This window comes from Camelus dromedarius, chromosome 23 (genome assembly GCF_036321535.1).
Source record: "Camelus dromedarius isolate mCamDro1 chromosome 23, mCamDro1.pat, whole genome shotgun sequence".
In the NCBI taxonomy this organism is placed as follows: Eukaryota; Metazoa; Chordata; class Mammalia; order Artiodactyla; family Camelidae; genus Camelus; species Camelus dromedarius.
Genome location: NC_087458.1, coordinates 15,449,288 through 15,462,436, shown reverse-complemented (window position 1 = coordinate 15,462,436; position 13,149 = coordinate 15,449,288). Strand labels below are relative to the sequence as shown.

The window sequence follows — 13,149 nt, the reverse complement described above, 5'->3', positions numbered from 1 at the left end:
GGGACCACCACAGGACCTTTGCACCTCCTGCTCCTTTGCCAGAAGTGTCCTTCTTCCCCATATCCTCATAGCTGTGGCCTTCTGACTACCTGAGAAAATGGGATCCATCTCTTCATCATTTTTACCTTTATTTACCTGACCAGTAGTGAGACTGAGTGTCTTTTTATGTTTATAAGCAATTCATTTTTCCTCCTCTGAGAATTGCCTACTTGTATCTTTTGCTGATTTTTTTCTCTTGGACCAGTTAGCTTTCATTTTTTAAAGTATTATTGATTCAATTATAAACCTGTAAAAGCTTTAGGAATGAAGCTTTTCATCCTATAATTTTTTACAATGATGAAAAATTAGAAATAAATGGTCATTGATGGGGAATGACTACATAAATAGTGGAAGGATTATTATGCAGCCATTAAAAAGGATATTCAGTAAAACCATAACATGAAATATGAATATGTGAAATAACATAAAAATATAATGTTAAATTATAATGCTAACTAAACATTTTATGTAGAATGATTAGAATTTATAAATAACCAATACCTTGGAGGACAGTCTGCCATCATGTCAATAGTGGCTGCATTTGAACCTGGTATTATGGGTGATTTTTATTTTTCCTACTTTCCTGCACTTTTATAATGAGTTGATTTACTTGAAAATAAAAAAGTGATTACAGAAAAAAAAATTTTTAAACTATTGCCCAAACCATAACAAGTTTAATGGAAATAAAAATATAATAAGGGAAATATTTACTCATAGTCCTGTTACCTGTATGAAATCAAACAGCTCCTTTCCACCCCCATTCCCTTAGAATTTTTGTCTATGAATATATAATTTGTAGGTGGTTGTGACCAGATGATTAGCTTTACAATGAAACATGAATATTTGAAATCCAGCACTGAGGAGGGGGTTGAGGATACTGGCAACCTAAAGTGAATAGCAATAAATTATATTATCCTAATAAATGATGGAGACTTGTTCTGCAAGTCAACGTGATTAGGGCATCTCCAAGTGGGTCAGCCTTTATGGGCATTGGCCAGTGAGGGTCCTGGCCTCGCATTTGATAGCAGGCCAGTGATACCTGTTAACCCCCTAGCATTTTCAGCCCCCTGCCTCCTTAAAGAAAAAAGGCATTTTTAGAGTCAGGATATCATCTACAAATGTGGATCCTTTGAGAAAGAAGGTCTCCACTGCCTGGTGAGGAACCCTTCTCCCCATCCCTGAAGACCAGTAAGTGGTCCAAGGGCAGTACCAAGTCTGGACCAAATGATATCTAGATTATGGATTCAGACAGGCCTGGGTTCATCCCTGCCTCTAGACCTTAGGTGTTAATAAACCTCTCCAAGTCTCAGATTCCCCAGTTGTAAAGTCATAGTTGCTGTTAGGACGAAATGAGAAAACTCACACCTACTTCCTGGCATAAAGTAAATCTTCAACTGGAGGTTGTAACTATTATCCTATGTATCTAGTCTGTATCTTTCCCACTGCAGCAAAAGTTAGTTGCTCAATGAAAGTGAGCAACTCCCTTGAGCAGGAGGTCTGGCTGCCTGGAGTGCTGTGGTCGATGGGCTGGGCATCACCCCCAGCTCAGGCACCCCCATCGCTGCTGCCACTGCCTTCCTGAAAACACATGACTTCCTGTTTTCTAAATTCTTAGCCTGCAACACCATCACCCATTGTGTCTGAGTCTGGGGGTGGGGCTGGGCAGCAGCAGGACCTGGGGCTCAAGGCTGGAGATACACAAGGTGGTCAGGGAGCTTGGTAGCTGTCCGCTCCTGCCTGAATCGTATGCTATTAGTATTGATACCATTAGTGCCTATGGACTGAGAGCTTACTAGGTACCCAGCCCATTCCATTCACCTCGCTCAGCCTGGAGGTAGCTATGATCATCCCATGTGCACACAGCTAATTAAGTAGCAGGGCCAGGTCTCGGACTCAAGATGTCTACCTTCAAAGGATTTAGTCTTGCTGCGATGCTAAACTGCTTCTTATTAAGAGAGAGACAAGCTGGACACGGGTGGGATTTTAAAGGCCCTATGAAAGTGGGAGAATCTGTGTTCTTCATGCTTCTGGAGACAGAACTAGGACCAAAGTTGTTTTTTCAAAGCTCTGAGAATTAGCACTCTCCACCAGTAACTGACAGGTGGTGAGCTCTCTGTTACCCGAGGTATTCAAGCAGAGGCTTGAGGTATCAGAGAAGAAATTCCTACAAAAGATGGGAAGCTCTCTGGATGAGAGAAACCCCAGAGGCACCAGGATAATGTGGAGAGACAAGGAACTCTGTATCAGACGAACCTTGAGAACTTTCTAGCTCTGTGACCTTTCTGAGCCTCAGTTTCTTCATCTGAATAGAACTGGCCGTAATTTTGCCCATATTAATTAGTTCTGAGGATTAAATCAGAAAACGCAAGGGCAGAGAGTTCCCTAAACCGTACACTGAGTGCAAACGTAAGTTACCGCGTTACCATTTTGTGAAGCCGGGAGTTCTCAGAATGTCCGCACGTGATTGTGCTCCTGCCTTGTGCCAGGCAACGTGTGTGTGTGTTATCCTCATACACCCTGAAGGGTGAGTCACTCCATCTTGAGCTGGGGATGCTAACCAGGTTCCATCCCCACCTTGGCATGAAGGGGCGGGAAGCCCAGGTCCATGCCTGCTGCTGCTGGTACCTCCAGATCCTCTATTGTAGCAAAGAAGGTCACTTTAGACCTGCGGGCTCAGCACGTGCCACCAGGCCGGGCACTGCCCTGTATACTGTTGTTTCATTTCATCTGCATAACTGCCCTGTGAAGTCAGTCTTATTCAAACCCTTTTGCAGGCGGAGGAATTGAAGCTCAGAGTGTTTAAGAAAGCTGTCCCAAACCACAAAGCCAGTAAGCAGCAGATTCAGAATTTAAATCTTAGCCTTTCTGGCTCTAAGGCCTCTGCTCTTTCCTCTTCTTAAGTGGCACCGTCCGTGCTTAGGTGAGGAGGGGAAATAAGCAAGTGAAACCACAATGCATCATCTGTGATTTCCAGGGCTTGTTGGGGAGGGAGGCACGATGGGAAAAGTTCACAAGCTGCCGTGACTAAGTGTCAAAAGCCGGCAAAGAGTAAGGGCTGTGAATTGAGAGCTGGGTTGAAACTCTGCGTTCTGTACCCAAAGGTGAGGTGCACCTAAGGCAGAGTGGTTAGACAAGTACCCGGAATCAGGAGACCAGTCGTCCCAGCTCGGCCTCTAACCCGCAGGTGTCCTCAGGGAAGTGACTTGATTCCACTGGTCTCAGGTTATCAGCCTGGGAATTGGACCCAGTAATAGCCCCCTTCCTACTTTTTGGGCTCTCATGAGAATCAAATTTGATCAGGCACAGGAAGTAACTTTAAAAGTAAAAATTGGGGTCCAAATGGGAGGGATCCTTACTAGTGGGATGTGAGGGAGTTCAGCAGATGCCCTGCTCCTAAATAGGATTTGCTGGAGGGGGACATGGACACCAGGGTGTGCCTGCAGCTTGGGGCAATGGCAGGACAGAGAGGATTAAGTCCTGTTCCCCCTGTTTGCAGAAGCTCACAGCCTGCCTGGGAGGTAGACAAATAACACAGCTCAAACACAGCTCAAATACAGCTCGCCCAAAGAAGCCAGACCCTGTTGGGGTGGGTGCCTCCCCCAGGCTGACTTCTGGGGCCCCAGACTCTTCCTGTTAATGGTCAGTGCCATGAAACGTCCTAAACTCAGGGCTGTTGTGAAGATGACAAAAGGGTGTACAGAGATCGCTGGGCTGACTCTCACTAATAAGACTTGGAACATTTTTAGATTCAATGAGCCGTATGGATAGCTACACCGTGATCCATCTCTGGTTTCCCCTGGAGCCTCCTTTGGGCATGTCCTGGGGCCTGTTCCAGGTATCCTGCGTCAACCAAAAATACCGCAGGAGACGGCAAGTAAGAAAAGAGTTTATTTGGGGTCTTAAGTATTCAGGAGACACAGATTTGAGTAACCTGAAATGAGTGTTCCGAGAGGGGACTTGTAAAGACAAAAAGTCACCATGTCGTTAAATGTTGCCCTGTGAGCACTGTGATGGACTCGGACATGAGTCAGAAGATACTCATCCTTAAGGAATCACAAGTTGTCTTAGAGTCGAGGGGTCCCAGAAGTGGGCAGTCTGTCGTGAGTTACTGTAGGGTAGGTATCTTGAGTTTCTGGATGACATCATCAGGTCAAAAGGTCAGATTCCATCCAGGCTGGGCCGTGCATAAGTCACACTTTCTTAACGGCCTCCCAGCTCAATTTTATAGAGCTCTCTTAGCCATTCTGACACAATTTTGATTTTCCTTTCACACCTGCTACCCTGCGGGAAGGCTCCAGCTTACTGCGCTTAAAGTAAAAAGCACAGAGGTGCCCTGGGAGCTTCAGATGGGAAGTGGTGCCCGGGGGGTGGGGAGCTGGCAGTGGGGGCTCACGATTTGCTGCCTGGGCACTGCAAATGTCCATGCCACCCTGGGCTGCAGGATGGACTGTGCGTCCAAGGGCCTGGGCTCCAGGAACAGTGCACTGAGCACTGAGGCTCTTTTCGGGGCTCAGCCACCCTCTGCCCTATGTGATGGGGCCCCTCCAGATGGATCAGGAGCCAACGCCCCCACCACTGGGACCAACTTACTGGGGAGAAAGGTCCTCTGTCTGCTCAGCTTCTTCATCTTCACCAAGTGCATTGTGCAAGTTCTGAGGCCCCCAGTGATGTCCAGCGCCCTCTCCTCTATGACCTGGGGCAGTAGAAGAAGGTTTTCCCTCTGGATGAGGTCGAGCAGGCTTCCAACAAGGTGATGTGAAGGCTTCGCTTCTTGAAGAGAAGGAGAACGCCTCTGGGTGATGATGCAGTATGTGCCTGGGATGCTGGCCCACCCCCTGCTTGTCATCTCAGTGAGCTGTGTGGTCCAGTCTGGGGACTGGAGGCTAAGTACAGTGGTATGCTGAGCTACACTGGGGAGATTTCCAGGAGGAGGGCCTTCTGGGATTCTTTGTCGGGTTAATCCCTCACCTCCTGGGAGAGGTGGTTCTCTGGTGGGGCTGTAAGCTATTGGTCCACGTCATCAATGCCTAACTGGTGGATGACAGTGTGATGACACGGGGGCTAGGAAACACCTGGAATCCAGGGTCCCAGTTCAGTCAGGCCCTGGCCATATGGAGCTGCACCCAGTTTGTGATGGGGACCACAGCGAGACTGCTGGCTGGTGATCTCCTGGTCGTGAAAAACTGCGGGCTGCAGGCCAGGCTCCCCTTGGTCCCCAGGGTTCCAGTCCACTGCTGGAAGCACCTGAGTGTGCAGGGCCAGTCTTCCCAGGCTCCAGACTGCTTTTCCTCCGGGGACTATTGGGGTTGTACTTTGGCCTGAAGTAATTAGAATCACCTATAGAACTGCTCTGTCTCAGCCTGGCCACCTTGAGTGAGGCCTGATCTGGGAGCACCTGCGAGACAATTCCAACCCAGCAGCACCCAGGTGTGCTCCAGCCCAGCTGGGCTTCGGTTCCATACCTGCCATGTGTCTGTCCTGCTGTGCTGGTCCAGGGGGCTTGGGGCTGTGTCCTGTGCATTGGGTCACCTGTTGGACCTGGGTAAATTGGAGTGGGGTTGGGAAATTGGGGTAGAATCCCTTATTTCTCAGTTTTGCTGAGCTGCCTGGTGCCAGGGGGCCAGAGAGCAGCTCCTGGAGACCTAAGTTGGGCGGGAAAAGGCTCACAGCGTCAGATCCCACCCCCAGCTCTCACCCTGCAGCTCAGCTGAGAACACCACGTTCCTGCTTTGTGAACAGGGCGAGATCCCCTTTCCTGAGGCCACCATCATGTTCAGGCCTGGGCTGGGAAGCTATTGCTAAGTTCTGTCTTTGTTTTCCTCAGCACTACTTTTCTGATACACAGGCAGCACCCCCTGAATGGGAAATCATGTGACTGCTCAGAACGCAGCCCCTCATCAAATACTGGTTGGTTTCATGGTGACACCTCACATGCAGGGTCTGGTTACCTGTGCAGCTGGGAGCACCCAGAAGCTAGGCAGATCAGTGTCCCTAGTCCTAACAGGCTTAAAATTTCCTGATACAATTTGACCCTTTCTCCCTCAAATAAATGTATGGGTGATGATTTGGGACAAAAAAATCACAGTGACAACAATAGCTGACCTACGGAGCACTTATTACATGCTTGGTCCTGAACCCCATAATAATTATCTTAATTAAGCCTCACCACCACCTAATGAGACAGAGAATATTATTATCCCACTTTACAGATGAGGAAACTGAGGCTTAGAAAAGTTCAATACGCTGTTCAGAAGTGCACAAAAATTACAGTGCAGATGAGAGACTGAGGCTTTAATTTCGTTCTTTGTCTCTGTTTGGCAGCGAAATGTATACTTGTTGTAGGGTGTGGCTGTGCTGCTATGGAAGGCTGTGCACGAGTGATGTTACAGCTCTGCATCTCAACCCTGCCGGGCACCAGCCCATGCTCATACCCAGACCCCACCCCGGACCAATTAAATGAGAACTTGGGGGGTTGGGGGGTGATTCACATATGCAGCCAGGATTCAGGGTCTGTGTGAGAACCCTCAATCAGTATCTGGGTACTTGTTCAAACACTGGGGTTCTCCTGGTGCTGTGGATCTGGGGTGGGGGACAGGAGGCGCATGAGATAAAACCACTTCTCCAGGTGGATAGGAAAACAGCCACCATATAACCCCATCAAATGCCTGTCTTTTAAATTGAATGCAGAAACAAGATGCACAAGTGGCTCAGGGAAAGAGGCGAACAGGTCTCTGCCTTGGGGGTGGAGGGGGCAAGGAAGAAGCTGGACTCCTGGGAGTGTCTATGATTTGTACCTTTGAGCTGGCATCTTGGAAAGCTGTCTGCTGTTCAAGGGAAGCCCCTCCACTCTGGGCCTGGCCTCTTAAGCTAAGCCATAAACCCCATGAAGGCAGGGACTCGGAAGACCCTACCGAAATGTTAGACATCATTGTCCTTATGAAGGAAACTTACAGAAACACCCACGAATACGTTCTCTTACTTGATTCTCACCACACCCTTAAGGTAGATAAGATTATCCACTGTTTTACAGATGGAGAAACTGAGGCACAGACTGGTGAAGTGACTTGTCCAAGACCACACAGCTACCTAGTGGCAGGGGAAGGACTAAACCCACCTGACACCCAGTCCAGGGCTCTTTCTATTTCAACATTCTCTGACATCAAGCAGAAGTCCAATAAATATTTACTTAATCACGTAATTGAATTAGGTCCTGGGTCCCTCCAAGGAACTTTCTGGACTATCACTGCCTTCCTCAGGCCTATCCCTCCCAGCACAGACACAGCTGGACTAGGGAGAGAGAGAGTCCCTACGCTGGGAAGTGCATAGCGATTAATAGCCTCTCCTCGACCAAACCACATACAGCATGCTTGTCACTGGTCATAAAATCATGCTGCTCTTTAGAAAGAAAGAAAGAAAGAAAACTTGCCCCTATTACTTATCTCTGGGGAGGCTCTCAATCCCCGCCACCCCCGCCATGCTGGTTCTGCACAACACCAAGAAATATTTCTTCTTATTTGTTCTAAATTTACTGTCCAGTAATTTTTCTGTTCTCATTTTATGTGACAGGCAACTGAGCGATTTTCTCCCAACCCTTTTTCTGAATCTCAACCACCTCCATAAATCGCTGCTGACACCTCCTCTCCAGTCCTAAAAGAAAAAAAAAATAATCACCCCAGCTTTGGTGGCCTTTGCTGGGGGGCTGGCTTGTCTCCTAGAGACGTTCAGACTCCCACCTTCGGTCAGTGGGGGCTTCTGGCGCTCCCTCAGGGCCAGAGGGCAGGCCAACCTTGGGTGGGAGGGGCCCTGGCATCATCCCTGAAAGTTCCCTCTGTTTAGTGAATGTCTCCCCTGGGCTCAGTGCTCTGATGGTGGTGTGGAGGATGAGCCATGAATGAAGGTGCAGCCATTGTAATCCAGTGCTGGCAGCCTGGATGGAGCAGGTTCTGGTCACCCAACACAGGCTGTCTGTACACTGCAATTTGGGAGACAAGCTCTGGCACCTCCATCAGCACAATGCATTCTCACTAGGGGCTGTGGCAGTGACGGGAGTCCCATTCCAGCAGTTGTTGAGTGGAGCGGGTGGTGCTAGCAACCGCAGGGCAGGAAGAGGAACCAGCCAGAGGGAGGGCAGGAGGGTGGAGCCCGAGGAGCCGGGCTGTGTGGGGAGAAGGCGCGGTAGGGACTGGATCTGAACTGCTAGGTCAGGGCTGGACTTTGCTCAGAAAGACTGAGAGGTTGATGGTGTCTGAGCAGGGACTGAGAAGTTTACAGAGATCATTGCCTGGGGCCAGCAGGAGTCCTGAGTTAGGGAGGGAGCCAAAGGTTTGAGGACAGAGGGATTGCCGGGGCGGGACTCTGGGGCAGCCTTGACTAACCCGCTCCCAGGCGTGCAGGAGAAGCCAAAGCGCTGCTCCTGCAGGAGAATGGGCAGGGCTGGGCCCAGGGGAGGAGGGGAAAGGGAGGGGAGACACGCTGCGGGGGGCAGTCCTGGGCTGCCTCCCACTTGCTGCGCGTGCTCCTGGCTAAAGCTGAGGTTCTCCGTGCCTCCGTGTCCGTGTGGTGCTGTTGCGAGGATCTGACAAGTTGTTACATCAAAGCAGTGTCTGCTACGGAGTGAACACTAAAGAAATGTGGCAGTTTTCACCCCGGTCAAGAGAAGAGGCAGCTGACTTAGGATAAATAACTCGCTCCAAGTCACATAGCTAGTAAGGATAAGGCAGCGTTCAAGTGCACGCAATCCATTCTCTTAGCCCCGACGTAGGCCTGCAGGCGGCCAACAGAGGGCGCCCCGGCCTCGGGAGAGGAGGCGGCCGCGGGACCTCTGCTCCTATCAATACCAGGCAGGGGCGGAGTGAGCCGTGTACTATGCCTCGTTTTACAGCTTGGATTTCCGCACACTTGCCTGGTAGAAAGAACAGTCTAGACTAAAATATGTGTCTCCTCACTCACAGTGCAGTAAGATTTCAAATAAAAATGCTTTTATTTATTGTACCCCCTTCCTCAACCAGATTGCATTCCAATGCCAGTGCCAATTAAATATGCATACTATAGTTTGACAAAGGCTATTATGGCAGTAGGGATTAGGGGTTCCTTGGCAATGTGGGGTGGAACAGCCTAAACAGAGGGGACCTCTGAGCAGCATTTTGTAGGCTGCATCAGATGGTTGTATTGCAGGGAGAGACTACATAGAGGGGACAGAGGCAGTCTGCAAGAGCAAGGTGTGTCCTGGGAATGACAAGTGTGGGGGAGGGGAGCAGAGAGGGAGGGATGAGGCTGAGGATTTGGAACTAGGACTGGTGAGCAGGGAGATTGCCAGGTTCAAGAGTGGAGGGGGGACCACCAAAGCACCTCATCTCATGAGACCCCTCAGGGCCCAGGGGAGGGAAGCCCAGCACCAGATCCCACTGCTCAGTGCCTGACACTGAGGAAGCAGGGAGTCAGGAAGGAAGAGTTAACCCAGGTTCTCACAGTCCTAATTAAGTTGAAATTAAGAGATTGAAATCATCTCTTTTGAACATCAGTCCCGTTCTCCGCCTGTGGGTAAGCCTTAGGGAGCCACAGACCCTAATCCCCATGGTGGTACCACTCATCCAGAGGTGGGCATCTTACAGAGGCGTCCAGACTGTGTGGTTCAGATGGTGCTCACAGCCAGCTGGGCTCCCATGCCCTAAATAGCAGTCCTGTGGGCATCGGACAGTTTCCCCTTCCCATCTGGTTTCTGCCTCGCTCCTGTCTTCCAGAGCTCATGGCCCCACCAGGTGCCATGTTGGGGCACTAGGTTGTTAGGGCAGGCTAGGTTTTCCCAGGGGCTGGTCCCAGTGGGTAGAAGAGTGGTTGTGGTCAGAGGGGTATGGAGAATGGATCCAGTCCCCTGTCATGATTTCCTTGACCAGTCATGGCCCCCTCGGGGTTGTGGGGACATGTTGCACCACCTGGGCTACCTGGTTGACCAATCTCATCTCCTGACACAGCGGCACAGACCTTCGGCCTGCTCGATCCCAAACTCTGCTACCTGTTGGATGGGATCCTCTTCATCTATGGCGTCGTTATCACTGCTCTGTTCCTGAGAGCGAAGGTGGGTACCACTGGGCTCTGGGGGGGAGGGCATGGGCTCCCCAACTCAGTGAATGTTCAGATGGGACTTGGTCTTGGAAAGCCTCAAGCTTAGGTGGTACCTGAGACTTGGTGTCCATGGGCAAAGCAGGGACCAGCCAAGTGTGCGCACTGGGTGGGCTGCGGAAGTGGGGGGTGGTATCCGGCTGAGCTGGACAGAGTGGGAAGGCAAGCCTGGTGCTGGTGCCTTAGTGAGGAGCCAGAGGATCAAAGCATCCCAGGGCAGGGGCTCTGCCAGCAAGAGAGGGGGTTATGCTTCGGGCAGTGAAGAACAGGGAGGTGGGGACCTGTGGTCCCTTTCCAGAGCCTGCTGTCCAGTTGCTGACCCAGGCCCTGCCAGCCTTTCTCTAGAAACCTCCGCTTCCTCATCAGTACATGAGAGGGTTGGCCCAGAGCCTGGGTTTTCACTTGGTGCCCCTGCGGACCCTGGATTTCTTGGAGGGGCTGGGGCTGCGGGTGGCCATGGCCTGGGCAGAGGGTGGAAGGACTTCTGGGACAGGAAACTCAAGTCATTATCACTTCCCGTGCCTCAATCCATTTCTCCTTTTGATTTTGGAGTTTGGCAAAAAGATTTTGTTATAAAGAACAGAGCCTTACTGATTTTCTTAAGTCTGAACGACGTTGTTCTAGGTGATCTCTCAGGTGGCTCCCAATGCTCTGAATCGCTAAGCCCCTGGAGTTCACCTGAGGCGGCATGAACTGAAAATCGAGCGAGGCGATGTGCCTGGGCCAGGTCCTCGGGACATTAAGCTGGCGCGACCCAGCGCAGCACGGAAAGCACCCTGAGGCGGGGTAGAGATAGGAGGTGGGACCTTGCGCAGCCACCGTCGTCCCCCGAGCCCCGGAGGGCGGGGCCTGGAGAACTTCCCGGAACCCGGGGGCGAGGCCCGCGAGCCCGGTGCTTCTGGCGCTTCTGCGCACGCGCGAGGCCGCGGGCGGGGGAGAAGAAATCGCAGCGGGTGCTGGGGGCCGACGCCGTATCTGCACTTGACCCCTGGGAGGAGAAAGAACACTTGAGATCAGAAAAGGGGGCCCCCACACCACCGGCCCCCGCAGGGGCCCAGCCGCGGCAGGCAGGGCGCGCGCCGTTGGCCGTCGAGGAGCGGGGCGAGGCTGCGTGCGCGGGGCGTAACGCGCTCTCTCCCCGCTTCTCCATCCAGTTCAGCGGGAGCGCGGACGTCGCCGCCTACCAGCAGGGCCAGAACCAGGTCTACAACGTAAGTCTGCCTCTCCCGTGGAGCCCCGCCGAGAGCAAGTGCAGCCCGCAGCTGGGGCGTGGGGAAGACAGCGGCCAGGGGCTCGGCTGTACGTCTGGTCCACGGCTGCCAGCCCTGCAAGTCGTCTTAACCTCCCTGGGGCTCAGTTTCCTAACCCGTAAAACGGGGATAGTCAGCGTGCCTGCCTCGTGGGGTTACTGCGAGGATGCCACGCACTAGCGATTTGATGCACGGAAGGCGCCTACTTGGTGTAGTGCCTGCTCCGCGGTTTCATAGGCCAGAAGCGATGGGGGTGGAGAAGGAACGTCTAAAATCTTCCCTGCGGTAGGGAAGCGATCTCCCCGTGCAATGGGACTTTGGTCGAACCGATGATCACCGCTTTCCCCTGTCCCCCGCATGGTAACGCATGTTCTTTGAGATGTTCTTGGAGATGATGGTACCCCATGAATCTCCCAGCCCCTGCTCTTTCCTTTGTGAGCCACCACCCAGAGGGGTCTCCCAGTCCAGCCAGCCCCATCCTCCTGAGCTTCTCTTTCTGGTCTCTGATGCTTTTCTCTCTGTTTTAGGAGCTCAATCTGGGACGAAGGGAGGAGTATGCCGTTTTGGATAAGAGAGGGGGCCTGGACCCTGAAATGGGAGGGAAACCGGTAGGGCCTTAACTGTCTCTGCACCTGTGTGTGATGAGAGGGTGTGAGTGTGTGTAAGGGCTCAGCCGGGCAGTGAGGAGAGGACTCCTAGGCACTCTGCCACACTCTGCCACTACCCTCCACTGTAATGTGAGAGGCCTGGGCGTGAGGACAGGGGGAGGCCCTGTTTCCCGTTGCCCCACAGGGAGGGGACAGGCTGATGGCAGAGCCCACAGAGGGTGTGGGGCCGCGGGGCATGGGGAGGGTGCTGCAGCTCTCCTGGCCTGGGTTCCTGTTTCTCCACCTCTAACTTCTCCCCCTTGTCTCTCCCAGCAGAGGAGGAAGAACCCCCAGGACATCGTGTACAATGTGAGTAGAGGAGGTGTCACATTCTCCCTTGGAAAGTTGGCGGGTAGGGCTGGAGGAGGGCCCTGGATGAAGGCTTTGTTCCCTACTCCGTGGTCTTTGCCTGGCTTGGCCATCACTTCCCTGGGCCAGATAATGCCTCCCCTGCTTGCTGCCTGCAGCGGCTGCTTGTCAGAAGGCCCCTTGGCTTGCCTTCCCTCCCTGCTGTTGGAGTTCCCTTGATAAGCCCGGTGGGGACCCCCTAGGGGGACAGCAACATCAGGCTGGGGAAGCCCCTCTGAGGGGCTCCTGTTCCTTAGGGCTGGAGTTATCCCCTGAGTCTCGCCTCTCATTGGAAAGTCAGCCTCACCATCCTGGATGTTGATCTGGGGCTGCCACAAAAGGGACGTTGTAGGCGGTGACCTGCTGTAAGGAGAGCTACCCCGCTTTCCGTCCTGCAGTTGGCTGACCCATCGCTTATGGTGCTGGCTGTGTAAAGACACAACTAACTCTAGATGATTCTGGAGCTCCCAGTGAGCCCTTGCATTGTCCAACATGCGTGTCCTTTAGCTAGGACTCCACATCTTATCTTTTTGAACCTAACCTGAGTTTTTCAGCTCCGTGCAAAGGGCTGGCAGCTCAGAGAATGTTCCAATGGGCTGAGGAGGATGGAGTTGGAGCTGGTTGTTGGCAAAGATGTTTGTGTGAATAAGGCCTGGAGCCTTGATTGTGGAAGCCTCCCCTGCAACTCCTGACCAAGTTGGGAATCCAGAAGCTTCCTCTTGTAGGAGAGCCCACAGTTTTCTACG

General features: G+C 52.2%; 1 protein-coding gene and 1 pseudogene across 5 annotated transcripts in view; both read left to right on the top strand.

Moving 5' to 3' along the window:
• Window positions 1-13,149, top strand: part of CD247 (CD247 molecule) — a 79,788-nt gene that overhangs the window by 62,629 nt on the left and 4,010 nt on the right. For 2 of the 5 annotated variants that reach the window (XM_010984451.3, XM_064477954.1), the window contains 4 exons: window positions 10,011-10,114; window positions 11,313-11,369; window positions 11,936-12,016; window positions 12,329-12,364. In XM_010984451.3, the coding sequence (XP_010982753.2) occupies window positions 10,011-10,114; window positions 11,313-11,369; window positions 11,936-12,016; window positions 12,329-12,364 (278 nt within the window). The remainder of the gene's footprint in view (window positions 1-10,010; window positions 10,115-11,312; window positions 11,370-11,935; window positions 12,017-12,328; window positions 12,365-13,149) is intronic. The other 3 variants (XM_064477955.1, XM_064477957.1, XM_064477956.1) reach the window with 3 other exon arrangements.
• Window positions 1,558-10,002, top strand: LOC135318997 (mitochondrial carrier homolog 1-like; annotated as a pseudogene).